The 19,592-nt window shown below is 44.2% G+C and overlaps 1 protein-coding gene across 1 annotated transcript in view; it reads right to left on the bottom strand.

Moving 5' to 3' along the window:
• Nucleotides 1-50: 50 nt before the first annotated feature.
• The window catches only part of ccdc180 (coiled-coil domain containing 180), a gene marked incomplete at both ends in the record, with an annotated part of 28,838 nt that continues 9,296 nt past the window's right edge, over nucleotides 51-19,592 (bottom strand). The window contains 21 exons of the mRNA XM_079815251.1: nucleotides 51-185; nucleotides 454-589; nucleotides 1,446-1,548; nucleotides 4,917-5,028; nucleotides 5,134-5,271; nucleotides 5,505-5,665; nucleotides 6,488-6,632; nucleotides 6,728-6,797; nucleotides 6,879-6,953; nucleotides 7,199-7,307; nucleotides 7,414-7,478; nucleotides 9,226-9,419; nucleotides 9,507-9,593; nucleotides 9,672-9,770; nucleotides 9,861-9,977; nucleotides 10,068-10,203; nucleotides 10,301-10,444; nucleotides 10,529-10,709; nucleotides 12,337-12,512; nucleotides 19,143-19,330; nucleotides 19,408-19,532. Coding sequence (XP_079671377.1) covers nucleotides 51-185; nucleotides 454-589; nucleotides 1,446-1,548; nucleotides 4,917-5,028; nucleotides 5,134-5,271; nucleotides 5,505-5,665; nucleotides 6,488-6,632; nucleotides 6,728-6,797; nucleotides 6,879-6,953; nucleotides 7,199-7,307; nucleotides 7,414-7,478; nucleotides 9,226-9,419; nucleotides 9,507-9,593; nucleotides 9,672-9,770; nucleotides 9,861-9,977; nucleotides 10,068-10,203; nucleotides 10,301-10,444; nucleotides 10,529-10,709; nucleotides 12,337-12,512; nucleotides 19,143-19,330; nucleotides 19,408-19,532 — 2,696 coding nt within the window. The remainder of the gene's footprint in view (nucleotides 186-453; nucleotides 590-1,445; nucleotides 1,549-4,916; nucleotides 5,029-5,133; nucleotides 5,272-5,504; nucleotides 5,666-6,487; nucleotides 6,633-6,727; nucleotides 6,798-6,878; nucleotides 6,954-7,198; nucleotides 7,308-7,413; nucleotides 7,479-9,225; nucleotides 9,420-9,506; nucleotides 9,594-9,671; nucleotides 9,771-9,860; nucleotides 9,978-10,067; nucleotides 10,204-10,300; nucleotides 10,445-10,528; nucleotides 10,710-12,336; nucleotides 12,513-19,142; nucleotides 19,331-19,407; nucleotides 19,533-19,592) is intronic.

Here is a 19,592-nt window from a genome sequence, read left to right as displayed (position 1 = left end):
GGTGTTTAATGCCTTGGCTTAGACTGTCAGCGTTCATAAATGTCTCATGGTCATTCAGAGTTGAGTGAAGCGAGGGTTATTAGCTGACTCTGCCAGTGGTCATGCCACTGCTTCAGCTGTCTTTCCTGAGCGTCACACTCTCGCTGGCTTTTGTCCAGCTCCTCCTGAACCCTCCGCCCATAGAGCTGGGGGAAGATTAACACAGCCACACAAGCAGAACACTTGTTTATGTATGTTCATATTCTTTAACATTCAGCCTGCAGCACGATTTCTGCTTTAGGTGAAAATAGTAAAACCAGCATCTGCCGCAGCCTCATTTGAGCTGTAATCGGCACTTATGTTACTATTGTAAATGCTAGTACATAAAGCTTATTTACAGTCATATGCTGATTCACAAAAGCCTATTTTCATGCTCTATCAGACAGGAACAGAACTCATTTTAAATAAACTTACCTCATGCATGGCGTCTCGCACCTCAATGGTCTTAAGATGCCCTAGTGTGGTTTTAGCAGTTGTGATGGTGGCTGTTTCCTGAGCTTGAAATGTGCTGTTATCAGTGAATCCGAAGAAACGAATGCCTGACCATGTTCTACAAAACATCACGTTATTCAGCATTTAAAATTCACAATTAATGTCCCATAAAAAGCTAACCCTCTGATTCATAGTGACCACTACAGATGTGTAACTAGCAGAATTCATTTTTATTAGATTATGATGGTGTTCTTGTTTTGAAGTAAAAAACAAAACAAAATATTTAGATCAGAGTTGTTACTATTAGATCAGTGTTATGTTACTAAAGCAATATAATTACTAAAACTGAACAAAAATTAAATACTGTGTGTGTATATATATACAGTGAGGAAAATAAGTATTTGAACACCCTGCTATTATGCAAGTTCTGCAGCTGTATCATACAAATAAATAGGTAAAAAAAATCATACATTGTGATTGCTGGATTTTTTTTTTTTAGATTATGTCTCTCACAGTGGACATGCACCTACGATGACAATTTCAGACCCCTCCATGATTTCTAAGTGGGAGAACTTGCAAAATAGCAGGGTGTTCAAATACTTATTTTCCTCACTGTATATATATATATATATATGTATGTATGTATGTATATATATATATATGTGTGTATGTATGTATGTATGTATATATATATATATATATATATATATATATATATCAGTTTCAATTTTGTTCTTTTGTCATTTTAATTTATATATATATATTTTATATTTTAAAATATATATTTATTTATATATATAATTTTAACAAATTAAAATGACAAAAGAACAAAATTACCAAAACTAAATATAAAAAATAAATACTAAAATAACACTAATGAAAAAACTATTTCATTTGTGAAATGAACAAACAATCACAAGGTTGAAAAAACTGGTGCTTGAAAGACATTTTCCTTGGCTATGGTATTTCCACACCTGCTGCCCTTCTGCATCTGAGTACTGCTCTTGTCTTCCAGCAAAAGTCCGGTTTGTGCTTGGCGGATGAGTGTAGTGATATTCTCCCTCTTTTCTTCAGCATCTGCTTTTCCAAAAGACATTTCAGGTTCAATTACAGGTGCTGGTCATATAATTAGAATATCATCAAAAATTTTATTTATTTCACTAATTCCATTCAAAAAGTTAAACTTGTATATTATATTTATTAATTACACACAGACTGATATATTTCAAATGTTTATTTCTTTTAATTTTTAAGATTATAACTGACAACTAAGGAAAATCCCAAATTCAGTATCTCAGAAAATTAGAATATTACTTAAGACCAATACAAAGAAAGGATTTTTAGAAATCTTGGCCAACTGAAAGTATGAGCATGTACAGCACTCAATACTTAGTTGGGGCTCCTTTTGCCTGAATTACTGCAGCAATGCGGCGTGGCATGGAGTCGATCAGTCTGTGGCACTGCTCAGGAGTTATGAGAGCCCAGGTTGCTCTGATAGTGGCCTTCAGCTCTTCTGCATTGTTGGGTCTGGCATATCGCATCTTCCTCTTCACAATACCCCAAAGATTTTCTATGGGTGTTAAGGTCAGGCGAGTTTTCTGGCCAATTAAGAACAGGGATACCATAGTCCTTAAACCAGGTACTGGTTGCTTTGGCACTGTGTGCAGGTGCCAAGTCCTGTTGGAAAATGAAATCTGCATCTCCATAAAGTTGGTCAGCAGCAGGAAGCATGAAGTGCTCTAAAACTTCCTGGTATACGGCTGCATTGACCTTGGACCTCAGAAAACACAGTGGACCAACACCAGCAGATGACATGGCACCCTAAACCATCACTGACTGTGGAAACTTTACACTGGACCTCAAGCAATGTGGATTGTGGGCCTCTCCTCTCTTCCTCCAGACTCTGGGACCCTGATTTCCAAAGGAAATCCAAAACTTACTTTCATCAGAGAACATAACTTTGGACCACTCAGCAGCAGTCCAGTCCTTTTTGTCTTTAGCCCAGGTGAGACGCTTCTGACGCTGTCTGTTGTTCAAGAGTGGCTTGACACAAGGAATGCGACAGCTGAAACCCATGTCTTGCATACGTCTGTGCGTAGTGGTTCTTGAAGCACCGACTCCAGCTGCAGTCCAGTCTTTGTGAATCTCCCCCAGGGTGCAGTTATCCCTATTGCTCGTACACTTTTTTCTACCACATCTTTTCCTTCCCTTCGCCTCTCTATTAATGTGCTTGGACACAGAGCTCTGTGAACAGCCAGCCTCTTTTGCAATGACCTTTTGTGTCTTGCCCTCCTTGTGCAAGGTGTCAATGGTCGTCTTTTGGACAACTGTCAAGTCAGCAGTCTTCCCCATGATTGTGTAGCCTACAGAACTAGACTGAGAGACCATTTTCATTTCAACCTTTTCATAATATTCTAATTTTCTGAGATACTATATTTGGGATTTTCCTTAGTTGTCAGTTATAATCATCAAAATTAAAAGAAATAAACATTTGAAATATATCAGTCTGTGTGTAATGAATGAATATGATATACACGTTTCACTTTTTGAATGGAATTAGTGAAATAAATTGACTTTTTGATGATATTCTAATTATATGACCAGCACCTGTAAGTAAATGAATGATTATTGTAAGCAGTATTGGGGAACGTTAATTTTTACAAGTAAATGTGTTACTTTATTTAACGTGTTTCACTGTTATGGAAAGTATGGTTTTAAAAAGATTTTCTTCAACCATCAGCTGACAGAGCTACATTTACAAATCTGTGAACAAAAAAGTAGATTTAAGGTCTCCCTTCAGTTCCCTAAGGGAATCATCAGTCAAGTCAAGTCACCTTTATTTATATAGCGCTTTTTACAATGCAGATTGTTTCAAAGCAGCTTCACAATGGTAACAGGAAAATAATGCAACAGAATTTAATAGAAAGTGACCGGTGTCTGACGCACGTGTATACACACGACAATTTCATTGGCCAACGACAGTCCATGACGTCACTACTTTATAGTATAATGTTTTCAACTGAAAAGGGAAAACTTTTTATGCATTTTTGCCGTTGATTTACACAACAATGCCGTTTAGGGGGCCTGAAATGCAGACTTTTGAAAACGGGTTTCAAAGTGCAAGGTTTTGAAAACGATGCCTTTACCGTCTCCATGTAAACAAAAACGTAAATTTGTGAAACCGGTAACATCATGCGCATGCGTACTACATGTTCACGTATGTATATTATGTGTTCGCGGGGTGTTTCTTGACAAGGTGACATTGCCAACCACTGGGCTGGCATGCATAATACAGCCTTTTTGCAGATCCGTGTGAACAGATCCTTTTGACAACATTGTCGTCTGTTTTTAGTAAGTTGTTGTCATGTAAACATAACCTAAGAGGGCGCCTGGAATATATGTCTTTTTTTTTTGTCTTCAGGAGACGCTTGTTTGTATGCGCATGTAAAACATACACTACAAGTGGAGCATGTTCGACTCCACGAGGAAGCTGGCAAGAACCTTTGTTCTTCCTCAATTCTCACTCGAGGGATATTAGTCAGCCTTTGCAAGAACGTGTTTGCCTACGTCAAGCATGACCTTTCCAACATGATGACATAATGGGTGACCCATCACAGATCAGAGCAAGAAGTTGTCTGGCTATCACCAGACCAAGCTCAATCTTTTAAGATTGAACATTGGTCTGGGGAGTCTGCTCTGTATTTTCTACTGCACAAGAGGCCTGATCAACGGGCATAGTTCAAATGACTCTGTACGCAATAGGATAGTCCTTCCACCAATCACACCACAAGAGGCGTGATCAACGTGCATAGTTCAAATGACTCTGTACGCAATTGTCCTTCAACCGTCGCTTCTCTATCCATCATCGTGTTAAACTCGGCAATAGCGTTCCAGGTGGATAAGCTGGTTTGTGATTGGTTCCCGCAGATTTGTAACGGAAGCAGGATAGAAAAATGTACAGGTTTCCAGCCTGAGCTGCAGGGCGAAATCAAATCGCCGGGAGATCAGGCTGGGTTTACCCAGTCTAAGCAAGAAGAACATTTGTGGTATATAAAAAGTATATACATTTTTGTATTTTTTAGAAAATGACCAATCGTTTCGCTAGATAAAACCCTTATTTCTCGGCTAGGATCGAGTAGAGCCCCGTGAAGCTGTATTGAAACTGCAATTTGGACCTTCAACCCATTGTACCCCATTGAGGTCCACTATATGGAGAAAAATCTTCTTTTTCGTCCTTAGCTGATCACATGCCTGAAAGACCCTTTCACACCAAGAATACTGCCATAAAATTGTGTATATTAAACACATATTCTTTTTTTCAGCCAACACTTACCTGAAAAAATCTGATTATGTAATGCATGTTGCTTATCATGAATCAAACGTCAACACCAAAACCTGTGTTGTGCCACCATCTACATTTCCATACTATTCATTCATAAACTTACGTCCCACTTGAACCTCATGGATGGTTATGAGGTTGTCGAACTGGAAGAGTAAGGCCTCTGCTAACCTGGAAAGAGCAGTGACAAATTCTTCTGCGTTTCTGAGGGCACATGCCTGTACAGAAAAAAGACCAAGTTTAAATTTAGTGAGGTTTAAATAAAGCAAAAAAAGCAGAACGGCGATTATTTGAGTGAAAGTTTAAAGCAGCAAGTCTGTAACCTGAACTTCCTGTCTGGTATTCTGGATGGCTTGTCTTTGCTCTCTCTGTCTCTCCTCCTCAGCCTCCACCAGCTGCTTGAGTTCTGTCTCACAAGCCGGATGGCTCAGACGCACACGCAACTGGCCACTGTGCTCCCTCTATGACAGCAGGCCAAAGAAACAACAGAAACCTGGTGACTATGCTTTATACATAGTTAGGGGTGCATGTATTTGCATAATATTTTGCAAATAACTGAGGTAAATAATATTAATAGTGCACCATGGCAGTTGAATGGCTTCTTCCCCAGAGTGACTAAATGAGAGGAACTTAGGAGGGTTATGATAGGATAATTTCCTCTGCCCTTACCATTGTTCTGCATTTGTTCACATACCCTCTTTTGTTCACTCTGCTGCTGAACTAGTTCGAACCGGTGTTGAATTTGTGTCATGCTTTGCGTCAGCTCCTCGAGGTATTGATCTCTTAGTTTAGAGAAAAGCTTCTCTGGTACACTCGACAGAAACTCCTCAATGGCCTTCAACTGCACCTGAAATTCTACACAGAGTGAAAACTGTCACATATTGTCATGCAATGTAAATGAACATGTAATTAGACCTCTGTTATTGTTATTACAGGGATTGCTAGGCTGTATGGTATATTCCAAAAACAGCATTTTAACTGTCCGTCTACGTCTTTTACTTCATTTTCCACAGTAAAGACACAACTGTAGAATAGGGTAACATTTTTAACTAATAGATGTCACCATACTTGCCGAGTTGATTCACTGCAGTACATTAAGACACCTGTTTTGTATAACAAGTTTTCTGAAATGTTACGTTTAAATATGCAAATGATGCATTATCTAATTAAATATGCACTATTTACAGAACAGAAACCTGAACATTGGATACTGACAACAGCCATACATTTTCACCCTATTTTTAGGAATAAATTTTACATCGTTCAGGAGAATCAAATATAAAGTATATAAACATTCAGAATATAGACAGCCTTTAAAGATATGTATTGTAATTTAAATCTTTATATGTTTAATAAAATTGGAAATTGTTTTGGATGTTTTCTTCAACTAGCCAGTGCCTGAATAAACACTGGTTTCATCTCAAAGTCAATTTAAACTTTGCTTTTTTGTTGATAATTTGGTTACACTTTATTTGGATAATCCCCTTTAGGTGTCATTGTTTTTTTTTAGAACATTTTTATGCTTTTTAAGAAATATAAATGTGTGTAATTTCTCTGCAACTACAGCATCATACAATGTTGACATTATCAAAATATTTGCATACTGAAATGTAACTGGTCTAATTTCTTGATTTTTTTTTGCAAATAACACTTAAGTGCAATATTCAAAGAGTTAACCTTTCAGGCAGCTGTTGTGGTAATCTTGTGACTGACTCTGGTAGATAAGAAGTCTTTCGTGCATCTCCTCTGCACACTGATCAAATGTCTCCTGCAGTTGCTCAGAACGAATGATAGGGCGGCGCTCTTTCTTCTTATAGAACTCCTGATGGTGACATACAGTTCAGTTACACACTAAAATCACTTATTTAACACCAAATGCTTAATACACACTGACTGTGTTCATATGTTTTATAGTACCTCTGCCACCAAGAGGAGAATATCATTGGCTTTCCAGAGAATACAGGTGATTGAGGCTTTGAATGAAACACTGAGAAATGCAAATATTTTCAAACAGATTCAGAACAAAAAACAAAAATGACATAAAATAACAGCTAGCAGATGCACTGACCTGTCGTTCTGCTCTTCAGGTTTCGAGCCAAAAATAAGGAACTTCTTATCAAAGCGGTTGGGTTTGGTTACCCTCCTAGACAGAATAATTTCAAAGAAATAAAAAAAAGATGTTTCTTAAATTAGAACATTTTATATCATAAATGTTCATTTTACATGATCACTGAATGGAACGTATGCTAATTATTACACTAACAGCTCATTTTCTATGTAGTCAGATTTTATTATTATATTACTATATTAACAGAGAAGAGACATAGCCACTTCTCTAACAGTATTTCATAAATCTCTCTCTCTCTTATCATATTTGAAATGTCAAACCTCTGTGTGGTCATTGAGTCCTCTGACTTTCTGCACTGAGTCTCTATTCCAGACTGACTGACGCTCTTTCCTGACCTCCGACCTGATCCAAGAGGGGAGTTTAACCTTGCTGGAGGCAAAACATTTTTTATTTTTAGAAGAACCCACAAAAACTGGTCACGGATGAGTGTAAAAGGGCAAACTAACAACACTGTAGTTCACATGAACAATCCAACCTGCTGAAGAGTGTCTTTCTGTTGGGTCAATGTTCACCTCCTTGAATTCTTTAGCTTTGCCTACCCTGTTCACAGAAAAGAGACATTATGTACACAATGAGAAGTAGATTATTTCCTCATTTTTTTAAGTTTTCATTTTACTTAGATGTCATGTGTTCCGTTAGTGAGCATTGCAAACAGCTGCCCGCAACAGAACCCATTATGCAAATAAACAGAAGCAAAACTTGAATCACTTTAAGGGATAGTTCACCCAAAAATGAAAATTAGCCCATGATTTACTCACCCTCAAGCCATCCTAGGTGTATTTGACTTTCTTCTTTCATAAGAATACAATCAGAGTTATATTAAAAAATGTCCTGGCTCTTCCAAGCTTTATAATGGCAGTGAATACTAGCACCCCAAAATTCTAAGCCCAAAAAAGTGCATCCATCCATTATAAAAGTAATCCACACGGCTCTGGGGGGTTAATAAAGGCCTTCTGAAGAGAATCAATGGGTTTTTGTAAGAGAAATATCCATATTTAACAAGTTATAAAGTAAAATATCTAGTTTCCGGCGGACCGATACTGATAATTTTCATTTTTGGGTGAACTATCCCTTTAAGGGGAATCAGGTCATAACTATGAGGACAATGTTAGGTGATAAACCCGTGTGTAAGAACATATTGTAAAATCTACAATAATGACACCAATGACATTTTACATTTAAAGGGGTCCTATTATGATTTTTTTACATTTATACATTTCTTTAGTGTGTAATGTTGCTGTTTGAGCATGAAAAAGGTCTGCAAAGCACAAAGTCCACTCTAAAGGGATTTTTTTCTCTATATTATTAAGCACTGTTTCTGTACTCCCTGAAATGTCTCGACTGTAGCCTTAAGTTTTCTTCCAGGAACGTATATGTGACAATGTCCCTCATTTAAATAATTCCCCTCAAATGCATATGCAAAAAAAGGGGTGAGGTCCAGCTGACCAATCAGAGCACATTGCGCTCTTCATAGAGACATGGATCTAAACAGAGCATTATTGACAAACTGGGAAGAGAGGTGCTGCAACAATGTAAAATATGTGAAAAATAATGTGTTTTTTGAACATTTAAAGCTACACTATGTAACTTTTCCGTCCACTAGAGGTCGCCTGTTATGTGGTCTTCACCTCACAGCCGGTGAAAAAGAGTCAGGATAGGACTCGGGCAGAAATCATGTTCATGGATGGGATTATTAACATTACTGTAGTGAAGCAGAGCAGGATCGAGTGTTGTGGAGCTGAGCAAGGCCGCAGGAGCGATTGAAGAGCGGGACTGTTATTATGGCATAGTCGCCGGCGGGACTTTTATTATGACACGGTCGCCGGCGCCACTTCCTCTTTTCCAGTCATGAGTATATGAGGTAACGCAACTCTGTTTATCGTATTAGATATATCTGAGTGTGTTGAAAAGGAAGTTATGACGTTCGCTCTGTGGTTGCTATGACACTTGTTCACACTGCAGTGAGAGTACAGCCTTTCTTCTAAATAAAACCGGAACCCGAGGGTAACGCAGATATTACGCATTCGACAGGCGACTCCCTCAAACACATAGCTCACACGTCCCGGTTCCTTGGTTAAAATAGCAATTTCTCACGATTTACAAATAGTTGGAAACATTTGGGATATTCTAAGCACTCAACTGAACAAAATATATAACACTGGCCTAGTGGTTTTTGGATATTTTACATAGTTCACCTTTAAGCATGAAAACCTATTCTAGTAGACCCCAAAAACATAATCAAGAGGATTAAAAAAGGGCATAATAGGTCCCCTTTAAGGACACTGACTTGAGTAGGCCTTTGATAACCCCCACTACTGCATCATCCAGGAAGGACACTCCAATGCGGCTAGGATGGAGCAGGACTGGCAGGACTCCATCTGGACTGGCTGTTTTTTCCTGTATACGGGACCTGGTGCGAGCTGCAACAGCAAAAGCCCCCTGAAGTGGAGTCTGCGGTCGGGGGACAGCCATAGAGGCATCCTACAAAAATATATCAGACATAATCAATCGTGTCTATAGGGATTACATGTCAATATGCCAGTAGCATTGGAATGTGTAATGCCATACCAAAAAGCAGTCGAGGTACTGACACCTCTTCTGTAGCTCCTCCATCAGAGAATTTGTTAAACTTGTTATCTCCTCTATGGCTACAATCTACAATACAAATTGTTTTCTGTAGACCAGTATTATAATGGCATAAATGTTAATCTAATAATATATCAGAGGATTTACCTTCTTATCAGGGCTGGGTTGGCCATATTCAGCAGTCATTTCCTTTAAATAGCTCAACATGTTGTCAATAGTCTTCTTCTGCATGTTACTCTTTAAAGCCTTTAAAACAACCAAATACAAATTCAACAGATTATGAACAGTAGACAGAGGGATGGAATGAAATAAGAGTAAATGATATACTGAAAATACCTCGCTTTTGATCTGGATTTGCGTGTTGTTAAATATCTGTTGCATTTTTGCAAGAAACTTCAGCTCGATAGCGAGAAAACTGAATTTTTCCTCAAACTTCCTGACAATATCCTTAACCTGAGGAAAAATGGATTCTCGCTTTGAATTCCTGTTGAAACAATTTTTTTAGTGTATTTAGTGTATAATCGACTTATGAGTAATCACAACCTGCTCCAGACACTTTTCTTCCATGTCCTGCATCATGGCCCCCTCTGCAGAATCAATGCGCTTGTTCATTTTTTCCAGATGTGACTGAAAGACTTCAATTTCTTGGGGTGTAAAATTTCCCCCCTCAAAAAACAACCTTGTGGAATAGACAACAATTGTAATGAACATTTTCACTGTATCAAATTCACTGCACAACACAACACTGATAATGACTTGTACAGAGAATGACATACTTGAAAGAGCTCATCTGAACATTTGCTTCCCTCAAGCCATTCATTTTGAACTCCATCTTTTTTCTAAAGTCTGTTTCTAATGTCTGGATGATATTGGTATGTTTGTCCAGGTTAGTTTGAAGTGAGGTACAAAGTTTATTTATCCTGTGAATAAAAATGGCCAGAATAAGTAGATTGTGTAAACTGCACACATCATTACCACTATGATTTTTTTGTATATTTATTTACTTTTCAGAATTAGTGGCAAAGGTAAAATCTTTCTCTCTACTGTAGATTTGCATTTGGAAGTCTTCGGTCAGTTTATTTTTCTGGATCTGTAACTCTTGTAAGTCTGTCCGGCAGTCTTCTAGGACCTCTAGTATACCCTTGCAGTGTCGATCCACACATTCTCGATGTAGCACTAGTTCAGCTGCCCAAATAATGAAGAGAGTTATGACATGTCCTCTATATACTGAGCTCCCTTGTGAAAAAGAAGCATGCATAATTGTATTGCATGTGCACTTGTAGTGTACCTCAAATCTTAAAAGTAAATTTTTAAGACTTTTCATGACTATGTACCACACTTGTGCACTTTGTAATAATGTCACATTAACATTTTTACAGTACATTTTAAATGTATTATACACTATATTGCAAAAAGTTTTGGGACGTCTGCCTTTACATGCACATGAACTTTAATGACATCCCGTTCTTAATTTGAATGTACTAAATTCAACTTCATCATTACAAATGTGTAATTACAAATATATTTCAATACATGAGACAAGTTTCAACAGAAATTAAATTTTATTTTAATTTACCATAAATGCACTTGTCAGTTCATTCGGCAGCATGCTTAAACCATATTTCAAACACAATATAAGTAATTATGAAATAACATAAAAATGTACTTAAGTCCTATTTAAGTACGTAAAAAAAAAAAAAAAAAAAAAAAAATTATATATATATATGATTTTAAACTATAATACATTTTAATTTATTTGGAAACGTCAAATTAAGTGTCCATTCAATTCAAACTTAAGTATATTATTTTAAAGTATGTTATTTCCATAATAAGTATTCTTTTTTAAAAGTATGCTAAAGCATATATAACTCCGTCCAGGACAGCCAGGAACCTTGGGGTTGTGATTGATGATCAGCTAAAATTCACTGACCACATCACTGCAACAACCCGGTCCTGCAGATTTGCACTATTCAACATTAGGAAGATTAGACCCTTCCTATCAGATCATGCCACACAACTACTGGTACAAGCTCTTGTTCTCTCCAGACAGAAGTACTGTAATGCTCTTCTAGCGGGCCTTCCGGCATGCACTATCAAACCCTTGCAACTGATCCAGAATGTAGCGGCGAGGTTGGTCTTTAATGAGCCGAAGAGAGCACACGTCACGCCTCTCTTCATCAGTCTGCACTGGCTACCAATAGCCGCTCGCATTAAATTCAAGGCACTGGTGCTCGCCTTCAAAGCAACCACTGGCTCTGCACCAATATACCTAAACTCGCTTGTTCAGACTTACACACCCTCCAGGAACTTACATTCTGCCAGTGAACGACGCCTTGTGGTGCCATACCAGAGAGGAATGAAATCGCTCTCATTGACCTTTTCCTGGACCGTTCCCACCTGGTGGAATGACCTGCCTATCTCAATTTGTCGAGTCTGTAGCCATTTTCAAAAAAATGGGAGAGTCTGTAGCCATTTTCAAAAAAAGTCTAAAGACACATCTTTTCCAGCAGCACCTGACCAATCAAGAATAGCACTTATCATTCTATTCATTGTCTGTCTGTCTAATTTATTAAAAAAAAAAAAAAAATCTGTGCTAGATTAACTGAGACTTGTTACAGCACTTGCATATTGTTGCCCTTGACTGCTCTAGTTGCTTCTATTTCCCTAATTTGTAAGTCGCTTTGGATAAAAGCGTCTGCTAAATGACTAAATGTAAACGTAAATGTAATACTTCTTTTTCACAAGGGCTCTTGTTACACTCTTCTAAATAAGTAAAAGCCAAAATTGCTTTGGACGTGATGAGGGGACAAACCTGCTCTGACATTGTGAATGTCCATCTCGATTCTTACAGCACGAGGTTGGTGGAGTTGGAGACGAAGTTCCAGCTCTGCTTTCAGTTTCTCATTCTTGGCTTTGACAACAGTCATAGTCTTGGTTAGAATAATATGAAATCTCTCTTCCATATGGCTGAAAATGTTTTGTCTCACACTATGATGGGGGAACACAACAGCATTAATTTTTTTTGCTACTCTATGCATATAGAAACGATACTCGGTTACTTAATGTAACCTCGGTTCTCTCTAGAAGAGGGAACGAGTATTGCGTAAGTTCCTTACGCTACGGGAAAGTATTCTTTCTTCGAGATTTCTGAAAAACCCAAAATTATCCTTAATTTTGTAACATTGTCAACGCAGTGCGGCAGCCTGGCAGACCATAGCAGGCTATTCCAGCATGCTATTGGCTGCTCTGCTGGCAACTGCAGCAGCCTATCGGTGAGCCCGCGTGACGTGGCGACCAATGAGGGCGCTTCGCGCCCACCTGGCTTCATTTGCCTACAGGTGGGGCGTGGCCACGTGTATATAAGCAGGGCTCACGGGCTGCATATTCGGTTTTCGTAGTTCTGAAGCGTAAAAGCCCGCGGGGCGCACGGCAAGGAACGCAATACTCGTTCCCTCTTCTAGAGAGAACCGAGGTTACATTAAGTAACCGAGTATCGTTCTCTTACGAGAGGTTCTCTCGTATTGCGTAAGTTCCTTACGCTACGGGAACATATTGTCAACGCCGTGCGCGCCTCGCATACAGCATATGTATCCCAGGGAACCGGGGAAAAAACACTGCTCGGGCAGGGTGGCCGGTAAAGAAAACGGGCCACCACATATACAGACACTTCATTCGAACTGACGGGTGGTTACGACGGGTGGTTACAACACCCTGTCCCATGAATGAGGGAACGGCACCTGCCGGTCTCCTTCAAATTCACCACACCTTGTCTCATGAATGAGGGAGCGGCAACGCCGGTCGCCTTCAAATTCACAATATCTTGTTATATAAGTGAGGTAACGGCACCGCCGGTCACCTTCAAACTCACAACAGCTCGTCTCGTAAATGAGGGAACGGCACCGCCGGTCTCCTTCAAATTCACATGAGCCTAGTACCGAACTTACTACCAGTATGTGAGCTATGTCTGCGCAGAACCACTGGGCAGAACCAACAGCCCTATTGAACTGATAACACTTTCGCCTGTAAGGCAGGAACTTCCAGATTGTAAAATCTCACGAACGTAGACGGGGAGGCCCAGCCTGCCGCCATACAGATATCGTGGATGGAAATCCCTCTGGCCCAAGCCCACGAAGAGGCCATGCCCCTGGTGGAGTGTGCTCTGACACCTAGCGGGCACTGCAGGTGTTTGGAAGCGTATGCAGTTGCAATCGCGTCCACTATCCACCTGGACAGGGTCTGTTTCGAGGAGGCGAGACCCTTAGTGCGCCCACCAAACGAAACAAATAGCTGCTCAGAACGCCTGAAGGCGGCGGAGCGTGTGACATAAACCCTCAATGCCCTGACAGGGCAGAGGATATTGCCACCGTCCCCCTCATCGGATGCTGGCAGAGCCGAGAGGGAGATAATCTGCGCCCTGAAGGGAGTGCCGATCGCTTTGGGGACATAACCATGCCTCGGTCTGAGAATGACCTTAGAGTCATTAGGACCGAACTCCATACACGTCGGGCTCACTGAGAGCGCGTGTAGATCCCCCACGCGTTTCACTGAAGCCAGAGCTATCAGAAACGCGGTTTTTAGCGAAAGGAACCTTGGTTCCACAGTCTCGAGCGGTTCAAAGGGATGAGCCTTCAGGGCCTCTAGGACCAATGCCAGATCCCATATAGGAACCGACGGGGGCCGCGGGGGATTCATCCGTCTGGCTCCTCTGAGGAAACGGATGATGAGCTCGTTCCTTCCTAGCGTGCTACCTAGCGTCGTCTGAGCGAACGCTGCTATAGCCGCCACATACACTTTGAGCGTGGAAGGGGACCTGCCCAATTCCAAAAGCTCTTGGAGGAAGGAGAGCACCCGCTGGACCCCACATTGCTGTGGGTCCAATCCCTTGGAAACACACCACTTAGTGAACACCGACCACTTAGAACTATATAACCGCCTCGTCGAGGGGGCTCTAGAGTGTGAAATCGTGTTCATAACCCCTTCGGGCAGGTCAACGGGTATCCGTTGGTCACCCATACATGCAGAGACCATCGCTCTGGATGGGGATGCCAAACTGACCCTCCTGCTTGAGAGAGAAGGTCTGCTCTCAGCGGAACTGGCCAGGGGGGTGAGTGCGACAGCTTCACCAGCTCTGGGTACCAAATCTGGTTCTCCCAGCGCGGTGCTATAAGGAGCACCGGGCGGCGCGTTTCCCTGATTTTCGCTATGACCTGGGGCAATAGGGAAATCGGCGGGAAAGCATACAGCGGGAGGCTGGGCCAAGTTTGGGACAGCGCATCCTCGCTTTTGGACAGAAACGTCGGGCAGCGGGCGTTCTCTTTTGTTGCAAAGAGGTCGAGCTCCGCTCTGCCGAACAGGCGCCATACCAGCTGGACTGTCTGGGGGTGCAGGGACCATTCTCCTGGGAGAATGAGGCCCCTGGACAGCTTGTCCGGGCCCACATTGAGGTGGCCCGGCACGTGCGCAGCTCTCAGCGAGCGCAGCGAGCTGTGTGCCCACACGAGCAGGCGTTCTGTCAGATTGCCCAGACATCTGGACCTGACACCGCCCTGCCGGTTCACGTAGGACACCACTGTGGTATTGTCCGACTGGACTAACACGTGGTGTCCTCGTATAAGCGGGAGAAACTGCCTGAGCGCGTTCTCTACCGCTATCATCTCCAAACAGTTTATGTGTAGGAGTTTTTCCTCGCTCGACCAAAGGCCCGAGGCTGATCTGCCCTCGAAAACGGCGCCCCAACCCGTGGTGGAGGCGTCCGTCGAGATGACCTTGCGGTGTGAGATGGCTCCCATCGTCACTCCCCTCTGGTACCAGTCGGCTACTAACCAGGGCTCTAGGGCTGACACGCAGCCCTGAGTCACTCTGATCCTGAAGCCTCCGGACGCCCAGGCTCTGTGAGGCACTCGGGCGTTTAACCAGCATTGCAGCGGGCGCATGCGCATTAAGCCCAGCTGGAGCACAGCTGCAGCTGAGGCCATACGTCCCAGCATCCTCTGAAAAAGCTTGAGAGGTGCGATTTTGCCCGGCCGGAAGTACGCAGCCATGCGCCGAACTTGGCGCGCGAGTTGGGGTGACAGGCGGGCTGACATTGCCACAGTGTCCAGATTCAAACCCAGAAATGAGGTTGATTGCGTGGGCACTAATGAGCTCTTGGTCCAATTGACCGTGAGCCCTAGGCTGTCCAGATGGCTGAGCAGCATTGCCCTGTGGGCGAGGAGCTCGGCCTCCGACTGCGCCAGGATGAGCCAATCGTCCAGATAGTTCAATACTCGCATCCCTCGATTTCTCAGAGGAGCGAGGGCCGCGTCCATGCACTTCGTAAATGTATGGGGTGCTAGTGACAGGCCGAACGGAAGGACGGTGTATTGATAAGCCTGGCCGTCGAAGGCGAATCGTAAGAATGGCCTGTGACGCGGCGTTATCTTGATTTGAAAATATGCATCTTTCAAATCTAGGGAGATTAGTCAGTCTCTCGGGCGAATATGCGCGAGGATCTGCTTGGTCGTGAGCATCTTGAACGATCTTTTCATAAGAGCTTTGTTCAGACGCCTCAGATCCAGAATCGGTCTGAGCGACCCATCCCTTTTTGGCACGAGAAAATACCGGCTGTAAAAGCCTGACTCGCTCATAGAATGGGGAACCGGTTCTATAGCCCCTTTGCACAGCAGCGTGGCTATTTCTGCTCGAAGTAGATGTGCTACTTCCTCGCTCACTCTCGTCTCTGTACGCGCACAGAAGCGCGGAGGGCGGCGAGCGAACTGCAGAGTGTAGCCGTGCTTCACTGTTTTCAGCACCCATTCTGATACACCTGGAATGGCTTCCCACGCTCTCGCGTGCGCCACACGGGATAGAATGGCCTCCGGGCTCGAAACGCCGCGCTTCGCGGGTTTGACGGCCTGTATAGGAGGGGCGGGCGCAGTGCGCGCGCTCTCTGTGCTGTGGGCCAGCCGATCGCTCGCGATGGCTGGCCGCCCTACACACTGCATCTCTGCCGCTTCGAGCGGGGAGTGGCTTGTGTGCGGCCCTACACTCATCGCTCCGGCCACCCTGGGCGGAAAACAAATGGTGTGTGGCGCGGCGCATGGCGCCTGAGGCATAATGTTCGCGAAAATGTGTGAGCGCGTTTGAGCGGGCACAACTCTTACGCGTGGAACATGACCGGTTAAGAGTGGCTGTGTGACAGCGCGTGTGGTGGTTAGTCGTGGACGCAAACAAGCGGACACGTGACCTAACTCTAGCACTCGAGCGGCCGGTGGCCGCTTTATGTGAGTGGGGGACACGGGGTTTATAGTGCTTGTGTTCAGGGGTGAACACAGAAAAGTGGGCACATTTACTGCATTTGAAACACATACGGCGTGAGCCGTGCAACCAGAAATAATGCAACTTTTGTGATTTCTCTGGTTCGCCGTAAAAACGGCGGTTATTGACAGGCGAGAAGGCGTTTTTGCCGGCTCGTTGGCTGCGGTAAATCCATCTGCAGCAGCCACAGTGGTGGGGGCTGACAGGAAAGAGAGTTTTGACGGTGGTCCGGCCGCGGCGGGACTTAACCGTCGTTTCTTGCCTCTGGCTAGGAGGACTTTGGAGGCTCGGGCTTCAGCGCGATCCTAGGCCGGGGGCCCCGAGGTGGAGGCGGCTTACCACGGCTGGAAGAGCGCGATCTGGGGCGGCCGCTCGGTCTTCGCTGAGACGAAGGGGGCCGCGCTGGGCGCTGCGCGGAGCTCGTTGCTGGCTGGTCACGAGGACGGCGAGCAACGGAGCTATTGCTAGTGCCGGGGCGTCGAGGCAGGAAAAGGTTCATGGCCTGCGTCGTTTTCTGCACTTCGGAGAAACGGTCGACGATCCCCTTGACCGCTGGTCCGAAGAGCCCAGACGGAGAGAGCGGGGCATTTAGGAAGGCCGCGCGCTCTGTTTCTCGCATGTCCGCGAGCGTGAGCCAGAGGTGGCGCTCAGCTACCGTGAGGGAGGCCATAGAGCGTCCGAGGGCCTGTGCTGCGGTCTTGGTGGCGCGAAGGGAGAGATCCGTCGCGCTTCGCAAATCCGTGATTAACTCAGCGTCACAGCTTTTCTCGTCCAGGTCGCGGAGGAGATTAGCTTGGAGGATTTGCAGCATAGAGTGCAGAGCAGACGCAGCTTGACCGGAGGCAGCGAAAGCGCGGCCGATCAGCGATGACGTCACTCTGCAGGCCTTAGACGGGAGGGCAGCCTTTGAGCGCCAACCGGAAGGCGGGCAAAGGTGCGCTGCGACCGCCTCTTCCACCGGAGGGATAGCGTTGTAGCCTTTCTCAGCCGCGCCGTCAACTTGTGAGAGCGTCGAAGAAGCCTGAGACGAGACCCTCGCGGAGAATGGCGCGTTCCAGGACTTTGCGAGGCCCATTCGAGGCCTAGCTGCTCGACAGCCCGGGTGAGAAGGCGTGGCCCCGGACTGAAGAGGTCGCGGAAGACCAGTCCTCGCTGTCGGAAGCCATGATGGAGCAGCTGTCGGCGCGTTCCGCGGCCGCCTCATCCCCGGAGGCGGCAACAGAAATGGCGGCCTGGGGTGGGGGCGGGGAAGGCGAGAGTGAAGCGGGCGGGAAAGGTTCCGGCGAGCTTCTCTCGGCGAACTCCGGAGTCCGCTGCGAGCGGCGCTTCTTCCTGCGCGGCGTAGCAGGGACTGGAGGGATATCATCGTCGAACAGGACGAGTCGAGCCCGCAGGGTCGACATCGTCAGTTCTTCGCACTCCTGGCATCCGCCGGCGAGAAGTGCGGCGGCGGCGTGATCACGGCCCAGGCAGAGAGCGCAGATCACATGGCGGTCCCCGGAGCTGAGCTGCGCGTGACACGAGCCGCAGGTGGAACGAGACATTTTGCATCAAACGCTCGGCTCTTTTTGTGAAAAGTGTGACGCAGCGGCGACAACACTTGAGCGTAAAGGATATGGGCTGCCGGATAGCAGAGCAGGCACGGATGGCTGAAGGTGGCGCGATGCTGCCGGCTTCCTCAGGCGCTGTCCTCTGCTTGCTTGTCTGCGCGGTCACGGCGGCGGGTTCCAGATCCAGCGATGCGAAGGGCTTCGCTGAAGAAAAGAAAATCGAATATGCAGCCCGTGAGCCCTGCTTATATACACGTGGCCACGCCCCACCTGTAGGCAAATGAAGCCAGGTGGGCGCGAAGCGCCCTCATTGGTCGCCACGTCACGCGGGCTCACCGATAGGCTGCTGCAGTTGCCAGCAGAGCAGCCAATAGCACGCTGGAATAGCCTGCTATGGTCTGCCAGGCTGCCGCACTGCGTTGACAATGTTACAAAATTAAGGATAATTTTGGGTTTTTCAGAAATCTCGAAGAAAGAATACTTTCCCGTAGCGTAAGGAACTTACGCAATACGAGAGAACCTCTCGTAAGAGAACTAAACAATAAATACTAATGGAAAAAGTAAACAACACAGAAAGAACTGCAAGCAAAAGTAAATTATAGTTCTAAAAACCCCCAAGGGTTTTTTATTGCACAATTTTCATTTCAGCATTCCAAATTTCATCACTTGCTTATGGCTTATGTTTTTGTGCTATGTCTATATCAGTGGTAGACCACAAGATAGACATCAACCAAAGCATCATTTCATTCTATCATTTCTATTGTACACTTACCCTTTTAGCAATTCAACAATGAGAGCCTTTGGGTATAAAACCAGCTCAGTTTCCTTAAGGTTTGCTTCCAGATCTTCATCGTGGTTAGTGTGAAACACATGGCAGTTGTACACATTTCCTTTTGCGGTAGTGAAAGTCTCTTTGGTTTGAGAGACTGAAAATGATAGAGCTTTACAATCTTGGTCATCCTACAAAATAGAGGAAATGAAATAATGAAATAAAAGACAAAAATTAAGAAGGGAAAGTATTTATGTGCCATTATTACCATATCACAGGATGAGGCAAATGTTGAGCTTCCTTGGTTGTTGAAATGTGGCTTTTGTACACATCTGGGTTTCACCTCAAGTTCTTTCTTCAATCTTTCATTCTTAATGGCTGTGATGCTTTGGCCTGAGTAAACACCAAGATAAACATAATAAATGGGTGTTAAACAATCCAAAGGCAACAGAA

The sequence above is a fragment of the Gobio gobio genome (assembly GCF_949357685.1).
Source record: "Gobio gobio genome assembly, chromosome: 4".
Classification (NCBI taxonomy): Eukaryota; Metazoa; Chordata; class Actinopteri; order Cypriniformes; family Gobionidae; genus Gobio; species Gobio gobio.
Note: the sequence above shows the minus strand (reverse complement) of the source record. Positions and strands in the feature narration are given on the sequence as shown.